Source organism: Amphiura filiformis, unplaced genomic scaffold, assembly GCF_039555335.1.
Source record: "Amphiura filiformis unplaced genomic scaffold, Afil_fr2py scaffold_26, whole genome shotgun sequence".
In the NCBI taxonomy this organism is placed as follows: domain Eukaryota; kingdom Metazoa; phylum Echinodermata; class Ophiuroidea; order Amphilepidida; family Amphiuridae; genus Amphiura; species Amphiura filiformis.
The window spans coordinates 313,246-329,530 of record NW_027305490.1 but is presented as its reverse complement, the minus strand read 5'-3'; the positions used below and the strand labels follow the sequence as shown (position 1 = coordinate 329,530).

The 16,285-nt window shown below is 35.9% G+C and overlaps 1 protein-coding gene across 1 annotated transcript in view; it reads left to right on the top strand.

Annotated features, from left to right (window-relative positions):
* Positions 1 to 15,903, top strand: part of LOC140143716 (twitchin-like) — a 108,944-nt gene extending 93,041 nt beyond the window's left edge. Inside the window, exons 54-58 of the mRNA XM_072165529.1 lie at positions 8,928 to 9,050; positions 9,415 to 9,559; positions 11,151 to 11,353; positions 12,370 to 12,590; positions 13,284 to 15,903. Of these exons, the coding sequence (XP_072021630.1) occupies positions 8,928 to 9,050; positions 9,415 to 9,559; positions 11,151 to 11,353; positions 12,370 to 12,590; positions 13,284 to 13,508 (917 nt within the window). The 3' untranslated portion in view covers positions 13,509 to 15,903. The remainder of the gene's footprint in view (positions 1 to 8,927; positions 9,051 to 9,414; positions 9,560 to 11,150; positions 11,354 to 12,369; positions 12,591 to 13,283) is intronic.
* The last annotated feature ends 382 nt before the right edge of the window (positions 15,904 to 16,285 follow it).

The window sequence follows — 16,285 nt, the reverse complement described above, 5'->3', positions numbered from 1 at the left end:
CGCAATTGTTTTTGTACAGTAAGTTTATAACATTTGACCACAGGGGGCATTTCAGCTCTGATGAATGTCAATTGCTGACGATGTTTAGAAAATATTACCTCAAACCACAATGAATTTGATAATAACAGAACTATGTTGCATATAAAGTCCGAAATTGTGTCCTCCTCAAAGCTCAAATTCAGCCTCCTTAAATCTTTATATTAAGGGATAAAGGGTACTGGGGTAGTACTTCGTTAAATGAGATATTATATTTGTACTATACTTAGCATTGGGTTGGATTTCATACTTCTCTTTTTAAATATTGTTTTGACAATGTGGTGTACCTACGCCTATTTGAATATAACTTTAAAACAGTCGCGCGTCGCATGGCAAAGTCACCAGCCCAGCTTTTTATTACTTCATATTTTCAACTGCTACATCATGTTTCTTGTCTTTGCATGGCCTGCATGTCTTTAGCTGGCACGTTCTCTCTACTGTCTATGGTTGATGTTATGCAATAATTTAATCGAACCCAAAAGAACCGTGACAATGAAGCTAAACTTCGTGTTATCAAAACTGAAATTTTTGCTCACCTGTGAGAGCTTTTGGAAAGCCCCATTTCTTCTTATCAACTCGTGCACAGACATGATGTTTAATTGTTCAGATCTCGCTTTTCATCATGTTTATTTCCCAAAATAATAAATGCTATAATTGTGATTGTAACACAGCAGATAAGTCTACCCAAACTATTATAGAACCACAGAACCAGTTTTATACACCATTCTATTTACTACATTCTTAACATTATTATACGATAAAATGTAGAAAAGAAAAGAAAACAGTAAAGAAAGATATTTTCTTTAAAAAACCGAATTTCACAAGTCCGCAAGTTCCAGACCGCGATTGATATAAATCATGCATCTACATGATCTAGTACGCCTTCCATATTGTGAGTCAACACCACGAATGTAAATAGCACTTCTCTGTTCTCGAGATACAGGTAAATATACCACGATTAATATCTTAAATCCAACCAATAATTATGTACCCAAAATAATCTCTATATTTAGTACATATTCGTAAATGTTAAAAAACGATATAATCTCCATCTTCAAACATTTCGAAGTAAATATCTTGCCCTCATCAGAAATTTAGCATTTGGCATGGTTTAATTAACTCTTACTAACACTTAGCATGGCGCATCGGTCTGCTTGGCATCTTGGGCTTTTATTGCTTTTTAATCTGCCAAAACTATTTTACTATTCCGAAGCACATATAATATGTAAAAATAAGTCTAACAGAATAACCAGCACTTAAGCTAATGATTGTTATTCAATAGTTTAGCTTGCGAAAGATGTTTTGGTGCTGGCACCAATTGTCTATTACACAGTATTCAATGGTAAAATAGGTAATTTCAAGTTCGATTTTCTCATACATGTAACTCTCATAGCAAAAAGGCATTGTTATCAATTAAAAGTAGAAGTTTGAATTCATAAATGACTAAAATTTCAACATACGATAACCTGAGACCTGAGAGGAACACATCAGAGGGGTGTGAAAATTGATGTCCAGCGGATGAATATGAGGGAACTCTCCATCAAAACTGTAAAACAATGATAAAAAACATGTCATTTGTGCAAATAATTACAGACTTGACATTTAATATGTAATATTTTTTCCACAACTGGTCTGGACGTAGTCTGCAGACTGCATAAACCGCACGGGCTAAATATAAATTGGTGTGTGTCGGAAGATGGTGGGAAATAATTGTTTGATAGAAAATGTACTTTCCATAAGTGTGCATTATGGTGCTCATAATGTAGCGAATTTGCTTAAAATGGTGGATTTAGGGATGCTGAATTTGAGCTTTGTGGGGAACACAATTTCGGATTTTATGCAACATTGCCCCCTATTATCAAATTTATAGGGGTTTGAGGTGATATTTCCTAAACTTCATCAGTAATTGGCATTCATCACAGCTGAAATACACTTGCAATGTACCTATTTGTTGAACATGGGAGGAGCTTAAAATAGGGCTCTTAAAATGGTACGTGCTCAGAAAGTTTGTATGGCCCCTTTGGGGTCAAATGTCATAAACTTACGGTACAAAAACAACTGCGCGGAATCCTGGTTGTCCAATGAACTCACGCTGTTTCTTTGTGTACAGTAAGTTTATAACATTTGGCCCCAGAGGACCATTCACACTTTCTGTGTTCATACCACTTTTAAGAGCCATATTTTCTAAAGCTCCTCCCACTTTCAAAACTGGTAGATTACTAGTGCATTTCAGTTCTGACGAACACTTATTAGTATTTAAGTTCAGTAAATATCACCTCAAATATCAGAATAATGTTGCTCAAATTCAGAAATTCTACCCCCACAAAATCAAATTCAGTTTCTTTAAATCCGCCATTTTAGACTACTTCAATACATTATGAGCGCCATAATGTAAACTAATGGAAAGCACATTTTCTGTCAAACAATTATTTTACACCATCTCCCGACACGTTCCAATTAATATTTAGCCCGTGCGGTTTATGCAGACCCCTTCCAGACCAGTCTTGAATTTTGCAAAAAGATATTCCATATTAAATGTTAAGTCTGTATGACATTTGCGCATATTTGGCTTTATAGTTTGATATTTTTCAATTCAGTGATTTTAAAGCACCTTTTCAGACAAGTAAATAATCCGGGTTTTTTTCAAGCACTGTCCAGCCCCTTAAACCTATACATATTATATCTTGACCATACAATTGTTTTTAATGTAGTCTTGGTAGTTATTTTAGTTTCACATGCATCTTGGCATTACGATTATACCATTCGGTACAACTGATTGAAGATAACACAATCAGCTGATGTGTACAAAGAATTGTAATAATTTAATCTTGCTCTTGCTCTGTTGCTATTCATTCATTAATAAGAACATTTTGTTACAGTCCTGTTTTCTTTGATAATTAAGGTTTATTAGAAACATCCCAGTTGTTCAGGGTGATGCAATATGAAGGCACCACGTATATAAATTTATGTCAGAGTACCTTCATAAATACTGGTAATAGCCGGCCACAGAATGCGTAACTTTCAAAGGTGATCTACGTAACTTAATTAAATGTTGCGTATATAAGTCGGATATTAATTGTAACGCGTTGCGAGCCGTTTAATATGAATGGCCAAGTGGTCCAAAAAACGTGTAAGATGCCATCTTACACGTGTAAGATGCCATCTTACACGTGTAAGGTTACGCGTATAATCTTACACGTTTTTTGGTCCACTTGGCCATTCATAGTTTCAAGAATGTATCAATTGAAAATTTACAATATTTGAATAATGTAAGAGTGCTTCAGATAAGAGCAATTGCACTGTTGAGCCACATTTATGTATCGGCCATTCATTCACACGCTTCATAGTAATAAATTACAGCTATTTTACATCATTTGTGCTTTTCTTTTTTTATCAATTTTCAGCACCTTAAGACAACAGCATCACTTGGAAGAAAACTAGCAAGTCGAAGTTACATCAACCAAGTACTTTCAGCAATTACTGATCGAGTAAAATCCATTGTAGTATCTTAAAATGAAATATCGTCCAAATAAAAGTAGTTATTGTACAGCTTGATCATTAAGGACTGTAATTATGTACATAAACTAAGCAGCTAATGGTATGGGGTCATTATTTTAAGTCATACCTGTGTTTAATATAAAGCTACCAACACAATGCGAGACAATCCAGATCTAGATTATTTGAGAACCACACTCCACATGTTTAGAGAAGGTACGAATTTGATTAGGCCGCATAAGGGTTGAAATCAAAAATCGACCAGCGGTTCCGTCCGGTTTCTAATGTTCTAAACAATGGAACGCGGTTCAACCGCCAGTCAACTGGCGGTCTACTTTTGATTTCGACCCTAATGGAGCAGAAAATGTTGCACTTACGACCTGGATCGTCTTGCTATGGACAATGTTGGATTTGTATTTAAATCACAAGGTAGCATTAATGATGCAGTTTTGTTCCTCAAATGTTGATAATTATTTAATTATAAATATGATTATGGAAATATAATCAACAGTAAAATTCTTTGGTCGCTCGATAAGAGTAAGTGGGCTCAAATTAAGGAACAAATTGGAGTGGAAACACGTGTATATAATATGTAGGTGAACTAACCGTTTACTAACCGAGTTTTCGTTATGAAAATTTTTCCAAATAAAAGGAAGTGTGAGTGTGTAGGACGTGACATAGCCACCTGCCTGGATGTTTCTGTGAGGAATTTATAGTAGGGGTGAGGTGGTCTCTGTACTATCTCTCCATGATAAATGAACATATAACTATAAGGAAATTGTTGCAAAATTATATTGTTGGACTTGCCATAGAAATCTATTGCGTTTTATTTGGGTGAATAGTAGGTATATTAAAGAAGGCATGTACCCTCACGAAACAGTCTTGAGACCCCCTTACCCCAAGCTTACAATGTTCGAATGTTATGATTGTATACATAAGACTCAAATAATTGAGAATGATTACCAAAAACACCAGTTGTGTGAGTTGTGTTGCGAGGCGTGTGAGTGTGAGCATTTTAGTGAGTGTGCAGTAATTGTGCGGGTGTGTGTTAGTGAGAACTTTTATATTAATTGGCACTTGTTTTTGTTTTTGCATTTTTCCTCAATATAAAGCATATTCATGTGAATAGACACATTATAGGTGACTTAGTTTTTATTATTACATAATAGACTGCGACTATAGTTAAGTTATAACTAAATTTAGTTTAAGTCTCTGCCACTGTATCTAACTATAGATATATCTAGGCTTTCCTTACTTATTAGTGTAAGTTTTATTTACTAAGTAAGGCTGCAAATCTCTAAGGTTGCAAATGCTGTTCAGAGAGTACAACTGGTGTACTTATATCTCTCAATGTGGTACCCGCCCTGGTATCCGTCTGTGAAGGTTCCTTGCGTCGCGAAGTTGGGATGTTTAAAAGCGCTTACGTGGTAACCACTCAGTCATTGCTTCTATTTCGTACACCACCGTATACTATACATGGTGTCCCTGAAGAAACTGTAACGTTGGAAACATAAATTTTTGTATTTTAATGCCCGAATGAACCAGAACTAAATAATTGATATGGTTGAGGAATAAATTAGCTATCACATACCTTTATAATTTTGACAATTGTTCGCATCGTTCTTGATAAATAAGAATTTTACGAAACTACCTCATTTTCAATCCGTTCCACGGAGTAAGATATCAATCAATAACAATAATCGCCTCGTGCGCAGTTATGACACTCCTACATCAATAGAGGTCATTGGTTGGTATTTGAATCCGTGCAAAGGTTTGCAAGTGAGGGAGTTTCGTAAAATTCTTATATTTTAAGAACGGCGTGGTCAATTTTCAAAATGTAGAAAGTATGTGAGAACTAATTTATTCCTCATACAAGTTATTTAATTATGTTCGGTTGGGATATTAAAATACTCCACAAAATAAGTTTCCGACGATACTGTTCTTTTAGGGACACCCTGTACCTCCTTAATACAGTTACTTCAATTTTAGATAATGAAGTGTTGAATTACACAGAAATAGATCGCGTTCAGCGCGAGCGGGAAATCTATTAAATATCACTTTCGCATATATAATATCTTCTAAAGCAACAGTAGGCTACATTAAAATTTTCCAGCATCCGTAGTATGAATTTATGGTAAAGCTACCCATAATCAAAGTAGTGTATGTAGAGAGATATACGTAAACCGTAGCCAACACTAAGACAGTAGACTTAATATAAGTTATATTTCTTGATCATGGTGTATAATTTGATAGACTAAGGACTCGGTTTGTACAAATGGAAATAAAGTGTCTCTTACATCGCTTATTGTACAATGGATGTAGCGGACGAACATGGTTCTTAAATCTATTGACGTTTGTGTGATATGTGAAAGTGTGGTATTATATGGTATAATTGTAAAAGCCCGTTACCTATGAAAAGTTGTGAAACAAGGAGCTGTGTAATAATTATTTGTACCCCAAAGGAAATTGGGCATACCTTTCTAAGCTTCTTTAGGACGTAATATCGAAAAGGTACAACTTTATGCCAAAAATCTCCACCCTCTCCCCTTCAAAATATAACCTAGCTAAAAATGCTTCCCCTCTCTGAGGCTTACCAAAAATAGTTTCCCCCTATATAATTTACCCCTGGGTTACACATAAATATTGCACCACCCCTCGCAACTCCCACTAGGAGTAACCTAATTAGCCTCTTCTAGTCCCGCTATGGATATCAAATTTACCTCTCCTAATCTCAAAGGGGTATCAAATTTTCGGAATCCCTGCCCACATCTTATTTTTTTGAAATTTTTGATAAAAAAAAAACCAGAACAAAATGTGACTTTTTGACTTTCAAATGACATTTCTGGTACAATAATTGTCATATTGTGCACTTGGTCTTATAGGGGGAACTTTCACCGAAACTCCCGGAGAAAACTAGTCCCGTTAGGCATGTTAGGGGTTTATTTTGTATTGAAAATCGGATGCCGCTTGGGGTATATATTTTACTTAAAACTACAGTCCCGGTATAGGGGTTACCTCCATGAACCCCGGATCTACCATGGGTACCCAGAAAATCCTTGAGAGCCTCCCCCTAGTGTTGCTCACGTTTAGAAGGGAGGATAAGTAAGTGGCACAAAACTTTCTAGCCTAGCCACCTTTAATATTCAAATATTTCATTTAAATGGAGTAGATACAGACTTGACATTACGTATGGAATATTTCTTCACGAAGTGCCACACTAGTCTGGAAGGGTCTGCATAAACCGCACGAGCTAAATATTAATTGGGGTGTGTCGAGAGATGGTGTAAAACAATTGTATGATATCAAATATGATTTCCATGAATTTACATTATGGTGCACATGATATAGTGAATTTGCCTGAAATGGTGGATTTAAGGAAGGCTGAATTTGAGCTTTGTGGGGAACACAATTTTAGACTTCATGCAACATTGCCCTGTTATTATCAGCTTTATAGAGTTTTGAGGCGATATTTCCTGACCTTCGTCAGCAATTGGTATTAGTCAGAGTTGAAATACACTGGCAATGTACTGGCCATTTCTTTAATGGGAGGAGCTTAAAACATGGCTCTTAAAAGTGGTACGTACTCGGAAAGATTGATTGCAGCCCCCTCCCCCCACCTGTGATCCAATGTTATAAACTTACGGTACAAAAACAACTGCGCTGATTCCTGGTTGTCGAATGAACTTACGCTGTTTCTTTGTGTAGCCTACAGTAAGTTAATAACATTTGGCCTCATGGCTTTCTGAGACATTTTAAGAGCAGCTCCGGAAGCTCCTACCACTTTAAAAACTGGTAAAATTTCAGTTCTAAGCAACACTTAAGGTTCAGTACATATCATCTCAAACCTCAATAAATTTGATAATATCAGAACAATATTGTGCCCAAATTAAGAAATTTTACCCCCACAGAACTCAAATTCAATTTCTTTAATCCGCCATTTGAGGTTAATTCACTACATTATGAGCACCATAATGTAAACTCATCATGCTCATGGAAAGCACATTTTCTATCGATTATTTGACACCATCTCCCGACACACCCAATAAATAGTTAGCCAGTGTGGTTTATGCAGACCCCTTTCAGACTAGTCTTGACAATTCGTGAAGAAATATTCCATACTTTATGTCAAGTCTGTATAGGAGGTAAAGTGCGATATTCCGACATTCAACGAGACGTGGCTTTATTTACAGAAATTTTGACACTCAAGTTGAACCATCTTCTAGTATTATTTTGTAAATTAAATCAAATACTGGAACTAAAATTTGCAACTCACTTTGCTACGTTGCGTCCGAAAGCATCGGACTTCGTCAGGCATCTGATTGAAGATGTTGTGATGACGTCAGATGTTGTGACGTCAGACGGCGAGGAATGTCTCGTAACGCCGGGTCCCATGCGTGTGACAACAGTATTTGATTTAATTTACAAAATAATGTTTTGAACTACTGGATGAATAATCTACACCAAGATAAATCAGTATTGTACCCCGTTTAATATAAAACCAAACACTTCACGAAAAAATACATTACCAATGAAACAGCGTATATATTAACGAGTATCTTAGAAGAAACGCAGAAAATTCCGATCAATTACACCGAATCTATATTATTCAAAAGAGGTTTCAAACGGATAATATTTTCGAAAAGGCTCAAAACGGACGTTATAGTAAAATATTCATGTAAAGCCTATAAATATGCTCAGAAACAACCCATCAATTAGACAAACGTTGCAACAAAGAAGTTAGCAAACCCATAATCCCATACGATAGATACACACCTCCTATGTCTACGTCCCCCCACACACCTAAATTTCGTGAATTTAGCATCATCTTTGTAGCTTATGGTTCAAGAATAGATACCCCAAAAAAAGTTAATTTCCAAAATTTTCGGACATGACATTCAATTTGAGAGTTAACGCATAATCGTGGACCGTCCACACTTAAAATTACACAGCATACATATCCACAACATTACACAACATAATCGAGCTTTAGGGAAGGTATGGGGATATGCATGTGGTCGTTGTGCGCATTTATCGAAGTACAGTTGCCGTTGTTTGCCTGTGTTAGAAATCGGAACGATCGAGTGAGCTAATTAATGATTGAATGAAAAAATGCTATTCAATGTTTGAATTTGAAACGTTTCAAATCGCATCAAATTTCATTCTATCATGGATTTCTCAATCATTCTGATTCTTTTACGCAAGTGTAATACCAGATATACCATACTTTTGTAAACGTAAACAATTAATATTCTCACTTTTTTATCAATTGCTTTCATGTCTTGTGATGTGTTTTAGCCTTGTATAACGTTATATTGAATTTTACAAAATGACAAAATGAGTTAAACATGCTAATTAAATTAATTGTCATAAGCGTTTGGTTTTATTAATAATTATAGGATCATCTTGTGCGGGTATTTGTGGCAGTCGGTATGATCCCCTTCATTCCTGCCAATGTAATCTGGAATGTAGAAGGCATAACAATTGCTGCCCCGATGTCTCGGAGATATGTGACTTTCCAGGTAAGTGTATGGAAGTGATGGTGTTGATGTCGATGACAAAACAATTACTATTATAGATAATACTTTTTCTGAATCCTTGTGATTAGACGAATAACTGTGTGAAGTCTTTAACAACATTTGAGCAACTTTGAGTGTCAGCTCCGCACTTTAACAGTCCGCTACTAAAATTGCCCAATGCCCACAGAGGGCCAAAAACAAAACAAAACAACAACAACAACAACACCAAAACAACAACAAAAACAACAACAATAAAACACAATTTTAAAACTGGTTGTCTTGAGAAGCAAAATCAACTAAAAACAAAAGTTTAAAAGACACTAAAACAAGCTATAATGGGAATTACTTACTATATTTTGTTATTAAGATGTAGTAAGTGCAGAAGACCTTTCTAGGATGGTGGATAACATGTGGGCCGCAGATAAATCCAAAGCTGATCCCTCGGAATACGACATTAACATCCAGCAAAGTGTCAATGGTACTGATTATAGGACAGATTTGTCACCTGAAAGGTAATATCAGAAAATAAATAAATGCGCGTGTTTCTCTTTTCATATATCTTGTATTGCAAAGGTCCCTGACCTGACTGAAAATCCCTCTTGATGAGCGCGAAAAGGTATGACAATTCCTTTGTGTGGGTAACAAATATTAACCCTAGAACTACTGAGCCATATTTTGGAATATGGACTACGAGGGGGGAGGGGTGTTGCTTCGGTTATATTTATAAATGCGCTTTTATAAATACGCACGTGACCACCTCCGCGCTGCAATAACAGCTTATAGACAGTAAGTCTCGAAGTGACCTTCAATATACATAGCGAGTGGTCTTCCTATACATTTAAATGCAAAGGCGAAACAACATGAGACTGCTGTGCAGCAAAATTGTCTATTTTGTTCAACTTTGTGATTATATTGTAAACATTTCCGTTGTTGAATATCATTTTTCCGTCGTCAAATACTTTCAAAATGTTGTTTTTGATAACATAAAAATTCGGAATTGCAAAATGTGTAATAACTTTGCAATTCAATTAATACTTAAATTTGATGATATTTATCTACAGAGTTCCTATCCCTTTCTATTTAGTGGTCAATGCATGGGGATTTGGTCACGCCTGCTGGTTTTGGTATGTCGTGCCCATGGGTCACGTACGTATTTATAAAAGCGCATTTATAAATATAACCGAAGTACACTGGTCATATACCTTTATATTTGGTACAAATGTAAAGCTATGGGTCTCCTCTAGCCAGTGATACCGAAATATTAGGTACAAACATTCCCCACATAATGTCGCTATTATGTTGTAATGTGGGCGCCCATGCAAATTTGGAAAATTCTGACTATGTTCAAAAGTATAGGCAAAATACTAATAAGTCAAAACTCAGTAGCTCTTGGATTAATTTCACAAGAGCGAGATGAAAATCATTGGGGCCTCACCAACCCGCCACCCCCTCGATAGTAATCTTTTATGGCCGGAGCTACCCCCGGGTAAGGTGTTGGGATGAAAATGTTATCACTAAGAGCGCAAAGGATGGAGCTACGATTAGCTCTGGTCGTATACAAATGCGTTTTTTATAACGAATAAAAAATCTTGTGGGGGTTGGTTGGTACAATCTCCCCTTCGTAGTTCTAGGGTTAACTTGTAGGGCCTACATTGAATGTAGTAGGCATATCAGTATTTGTAAGTAGCGCGCAAATTCTTTCATTTGATTCGTTTAATAGCACTTGTGATACATCTGTTTACTGCGACACAGATGTGAAGATGTCACACAGTCAGCGCGATAAATCAAATTAGGCGGTCTTACCAAAACTTTGAAACTGGTCATGTCTATAAAATGTGTTGAGGATTCATCAGTTGCACTAATGTGAGTACGGACTCAATAAAAACAGTCACATATACTTATTTTCCATATTACATTTTTTCTATGCTATTGGGTTTTCAAGTGCACTTTATTTGGTGTAAGTCAATGTTATCACGACTGCATTAACTCATTAAAACGTACATCTCAGAGTGTTTATGGCTTTAAGTATATAGGAGCGACCCAAGTCATCTTGCAGTTTTCATATTTATCACCACCTATATGTTTATGTTTACTATATCTTAGATTATTTACCCGTGTAAACGAATATGCCATCTTTATGAGACCAACCTTTGAGGCTTTCATCGCTCTCCTTGATAACTATAATGAAACATACGGAATTAATGAAACAACTACTGCTGTCGAACAAAAAGAAATTAACACGTTCTTGGAGTTAGTGATGGCTACCAGTGTAATGAAGGAAGCGGTAACTTTACTGAAGAATAAAGGTAAATGCGTATTAATATGATTAAGAAGAATAAATGAGACGGATACCGGCTAACAATTTGGCCAAAATATCAATAGGGGTGTTTGTGGAAGTTAAATTGTTGAGGTATATCCATGATAAACAGAGATTTAAAACAGTTCTCTCAACAAATATTTGACTTACTTGATATTTCATCCCACATCCATGGGATTTCATCAGAATATGTGACCCACGGGGTAACCCGGGGTCACATGACGTAATGATCGGCTTGTAGACGCTGGGTAGCACGTGTCTCCCTTTGTCCTGGTTGAGATCGGGGTCCAAGGCTTCTTTGATGCCTCTTTGAAGCCATCGTGAGTCTGAGTCAAGGACTTTGACATTGTCCGAACTGAAATCATGCCCTTCTGAGTTCAAGTGCGCCCCCACAGAGGAAGACGGCCTTTTATGTTCTGACTCCCGATGGCTTCAAAGAGGCATCAAAGAAGCCTACTATGTTATCGCCTTGGGCCCCGATCTCAACCAGGACAAAGGGAGACACGTGCTACTCAGCGTCTACAAGCCGATCATCACGTCATGTGACCCCGGGTTACCCCGTGGGTCACATGACTAGGTGTTTACCGCTCTACCTCACTTTCTGATGAAATCCCATGGATGTGGGATGAAATATCAAGTAAGTCAAATATTTGTTGAGAGAACTGTTTTAAATCTCTGTTTATTATCAATAGGGGTGTTTGAATTCGTAATTTAAAAAAAAAGAAAAAGAAAAAAAATCACCTTCAAGTCTGATACTTTTTTACTTTATAAATTTTACGACAAAGTTAATGTTGTCAGGGAATTTTTTTGTTATGTATCACATGTGGATACGAGATAATATAGTAATAAATAAATAGATAATGATATTCATTGTTTTTGTTTATTTACTTTTGGCCCGGTCGGTCGGATAAACCTTTCGTGTTGTGTGTCTGCAATTAAAACATCGAAACTAATATTGATTTATTTGTGAAAGCTCACGCCCTATACGCGTTTGTCTTGTTTTAGGATACGTGATAGACGCAGAAGATCTTCAGAATAAGATAGAAGCGATGTGGTTTAGCCCGTACAAACGAGGAAGTGCCGCTGATACATCTGGATTTGAGCATGTTTTCGTTGGCGAATATAGGAAGGGTGCTAAAGTGAACGGATTCCACAACTGGGTCCAGTTTTATCTTTTAGAGAAGGCTGGTGAAGTGAACTACAATGGGTTTGTCGACCTGAATCCTGTAAGTCACACACAAATATAGGCATGTTCAAAAACTCAAAGTAATAAGTGAATGGATGAATGAGTTTCCGGCCTCAGCCCTGCTGGGCTTGCGGCCTTGATGGTTTTTGTTGATACTGGGCCCCCAGTATAAAATATAATAAATAATGGCCCCGCAGGGCAATAAAGCGATGCGTAACGATAATTCATCGACAGGCCGTCCCCTTTTAAAGCAATGCGTTACCTTAAATTAACGTTGACCAATAGAGGGTGTCAATATACATGAGATGTTGTCCTCCATGATACTCTTGCATGATTCTAAACATGATATGCTGAAAAGTATCCCATGTATTTTTGCATGTTCTACTATTCACATTGGGTGGCGTATCCATGTGTACATTAATAGCAACAAAGCAGATACATTACACGTTAAATTTTGGAACTTCTATGATAATCGAAAGTTCTGAAATATCATATTCCTCAGAAAAAGAATAATATTAATTTGTCTATATGGATGCTGTTGGAAGAACAAATATCTATCACGTCTAGAATCAGTCAGATTCGGCGCAATTCACTGAAGGCATAAAATGGTTTATTAAGATAATATATAAATTAACAAGGGCCCAATACAGATCCGTTATAAATTCGTAGTTTGTAAATTGTCGAGCTACTTTTTTAGATATTAATACTGTCTTATTTTTTCTGTCATTTTCAGGACACGAACGTTCTTGGTGCAAATTTTGACTGGAACGGACGCATCAAAGTTCTTGGGAGCATGATGCACGGCGCTAGCCCCGAATTTGAACTAGCCATAATGAGCACATGCTTCATCATACAACCTAATACACGATGTAAATTTAATCTGAATGGCAACCCTATGGAAGTACAAACTTATAAAGCTTTTGAAGATTTTATTGGAACTGCTTACTTTGTTGTTTGATCATAGGAATTTGAAAATGTTAGTTCGTAGAATGTACATCACCTTGTCACATTATTATTATAATATTAAATCTTTAAAACATAACTTAAGCTTATTGATCTGGTGATCTCTACACTATCTATTTAAATTTAAATTTGAATAATTATGATCTATTAAAAAGGGAATCTATTCAAAATGAAGAAAATTTAGATGTCATTGGAGATGAAAAAATGGGGAGTGGAAGAAGCAATGGGTGACACATGATCTGGGGCTGTTTTAGTCCCAGATCATGTCACCTAATGCTTCCCCCACCTTTGTCATAGCCAATGACTCCTAAATATATTCTATTCACATTTGAATATACAGCTTTGAGAGTATAGGTAATATAATAAGCAGATAATAGGAAAATTTGGCAACGACTTAATTACATTATCTAAGCACACTTAACGCAAGAAAACATAACGAGTCTGTCCTAATACCGTAGGTCAACTGTTATCACGGGTATATGCAAGTTAGTGGCAAAATTAGTACACTCGTGCTGCACATAACCATGATAACAGTTGACCTAAAGGACATACTCGTTATGTTTTCTTGCATTAAGTGTGCTTAGATACTGCCCTTTATCATCTCCAATGACATCCTAAATAGATTCTATTCACATTTGAATAGACACTTTTGAGATTATAGGCAATATAATTCGCAGATAATAGGAATATTTGGCAACGACTTAATCTATTCAGGATGTCATTGGAGATGACAAAGGGTGGGGACATGATCTGGAACTTAAATAGCCCCAGATCACGTGTCACCCATTGGTCAACCCCTCCATTTTCATCTCCAATGACATCCTAAATTTTCTTCATTTTGAATAGATTCCCAGTTTAATTAAGTGTCCTTTGCAAATGTATTGTAATGGTTCTATAATATATAACCATTAATGTACATTTTACTCTAGACCATTCACAATAGCAAAAATGGTGCTACACGCGTTTGTTTCTTCGGCTGTCCTTAATGGGCACCTTCTTCAAAGAATCATTAACAGTTCTCTAAAGGTGTCTGAAGAGGTCTTTATAACCTCTATTGGTTATGGAACTTTTTGGGTTCTTGAACATGAAAAGATCCCCCGGAGAACCATTTTGCTGAAGGTGCTTCCTACATGTCCTACGGGACAAAACGGTTCTATGTTTCACTTTTTTTTTCCAAAGAGAGTTGTGATATCGATGTTCATCAATTGACATCGACAGCAGGCACGTGTTATAAGAATTGTCTATGCATTAATATATTGATAAATGAAAGCGAGTAGGTCAGTAGGAGCATCTACTGACCATTTAGGATTCAACTTGATAGCGTGATATTTCTGGAATTGATAGTGTGCAACACAAAGAAATACAGAGAAAGCTATTGACATGTGTATTTCAGTATAAGTGATGTAAATAAATTATCTACTTAAGCGGTAATTAGCCTTTTCCAGATAATATTTTAATAATGCTATCAACCTTCTTGTTTTGAAGTAAACTGAGACGAATATACATTCGTCCCAGAAGTAAGATTAATATTAAAGTTATAGGGTTTAATATGTATATAATGTAAACTTGGGTATTATCAATTTTGATATGGGGCAATTGTTTCATTTATTTCAGTCAAGTATGAAAGTATATTTCATGTTTACCACTTTGATTTTTACAAATAACTCTTTTAAGAGTTATTTAAAAATAGTCACTTGACTTAAGATGTTATAATAGTGGGCATTTTCAAGTGTATGATTGAATGTGCTTGGCAGCCAGGCTGTTACAATATGTAAATGAAAGACTTGAAACTATCCATTGTGTACATGTACTGTTTTAAAGCAAAAAAGAATCTTCTTCGCTATGCAATTGATTACAGTTATGTAAGTGGATATCTATTATTTGTGTGTTTGTGTTTAATATGTACACAATGTTAAGTTTGTATTATCAATTTTGATTTGGGGCAGATGTTTCTTCAATTATTTCAGTCAAGTACAAAAATAATTAACTCATTCAACGTATGGGGTTATATAGTGGGCCGTTTCAATTATATGATTGAATGTACTTGGCAGCCGGGCTGTTTACAATGGTGTTTGTAAATGAAAGACTTGAAACTATCCATTGTACATGTACTGTTTTTTTAAAGCAAAAAAGAATCTTCTTCGCTCTGCAATTGATTACAGTTATGTTAGTTGATATCTATTATTTGTGTGCTTGTGTTTAATATGTAGGCCTACACAATGTTAACTTTGTATTATCAATTCTGATTTGGGGCAAATGTTTCTTCATTTATTTCAGTCAAGTACAAAAATAATTAACTCATTCAACTTTCAAGTATTGAATGTACTTGAAACTACCCATTGTACATGCACTGTTTTTGAAAAGAGAACCTTCTTCACTATGCAATTGATTAAAAGATAATAATTATATAAGTTGTCATTATTATTTGTGTGTTATTGTAGTACTAGAAACAAAGCTAGAAAGGATGTTGAGATAGGAAATCTGTCCCCCTAATCTTGTTGGCAATTTCTTTACCTTATACATGATGGCCGATACAGTTACGTAACCAAATTAAGCCAATTGTTGGATTCAGACTTAACAAGTCGTGGACTGAACGAGCTTTGGAAAACCGCGCTTCAATTTTGATCCATAATACTCACAAAACTTGGTAAATGTCAGCAAAGAGATACGGCTTTTAATAGTTATAGACTATAAAAATCGGCAAAGCTCTGAAATTAAGAGATAAGTGATTTTGGATATAGTACCTAATAGCAATTATCAAGTCACAAAAGA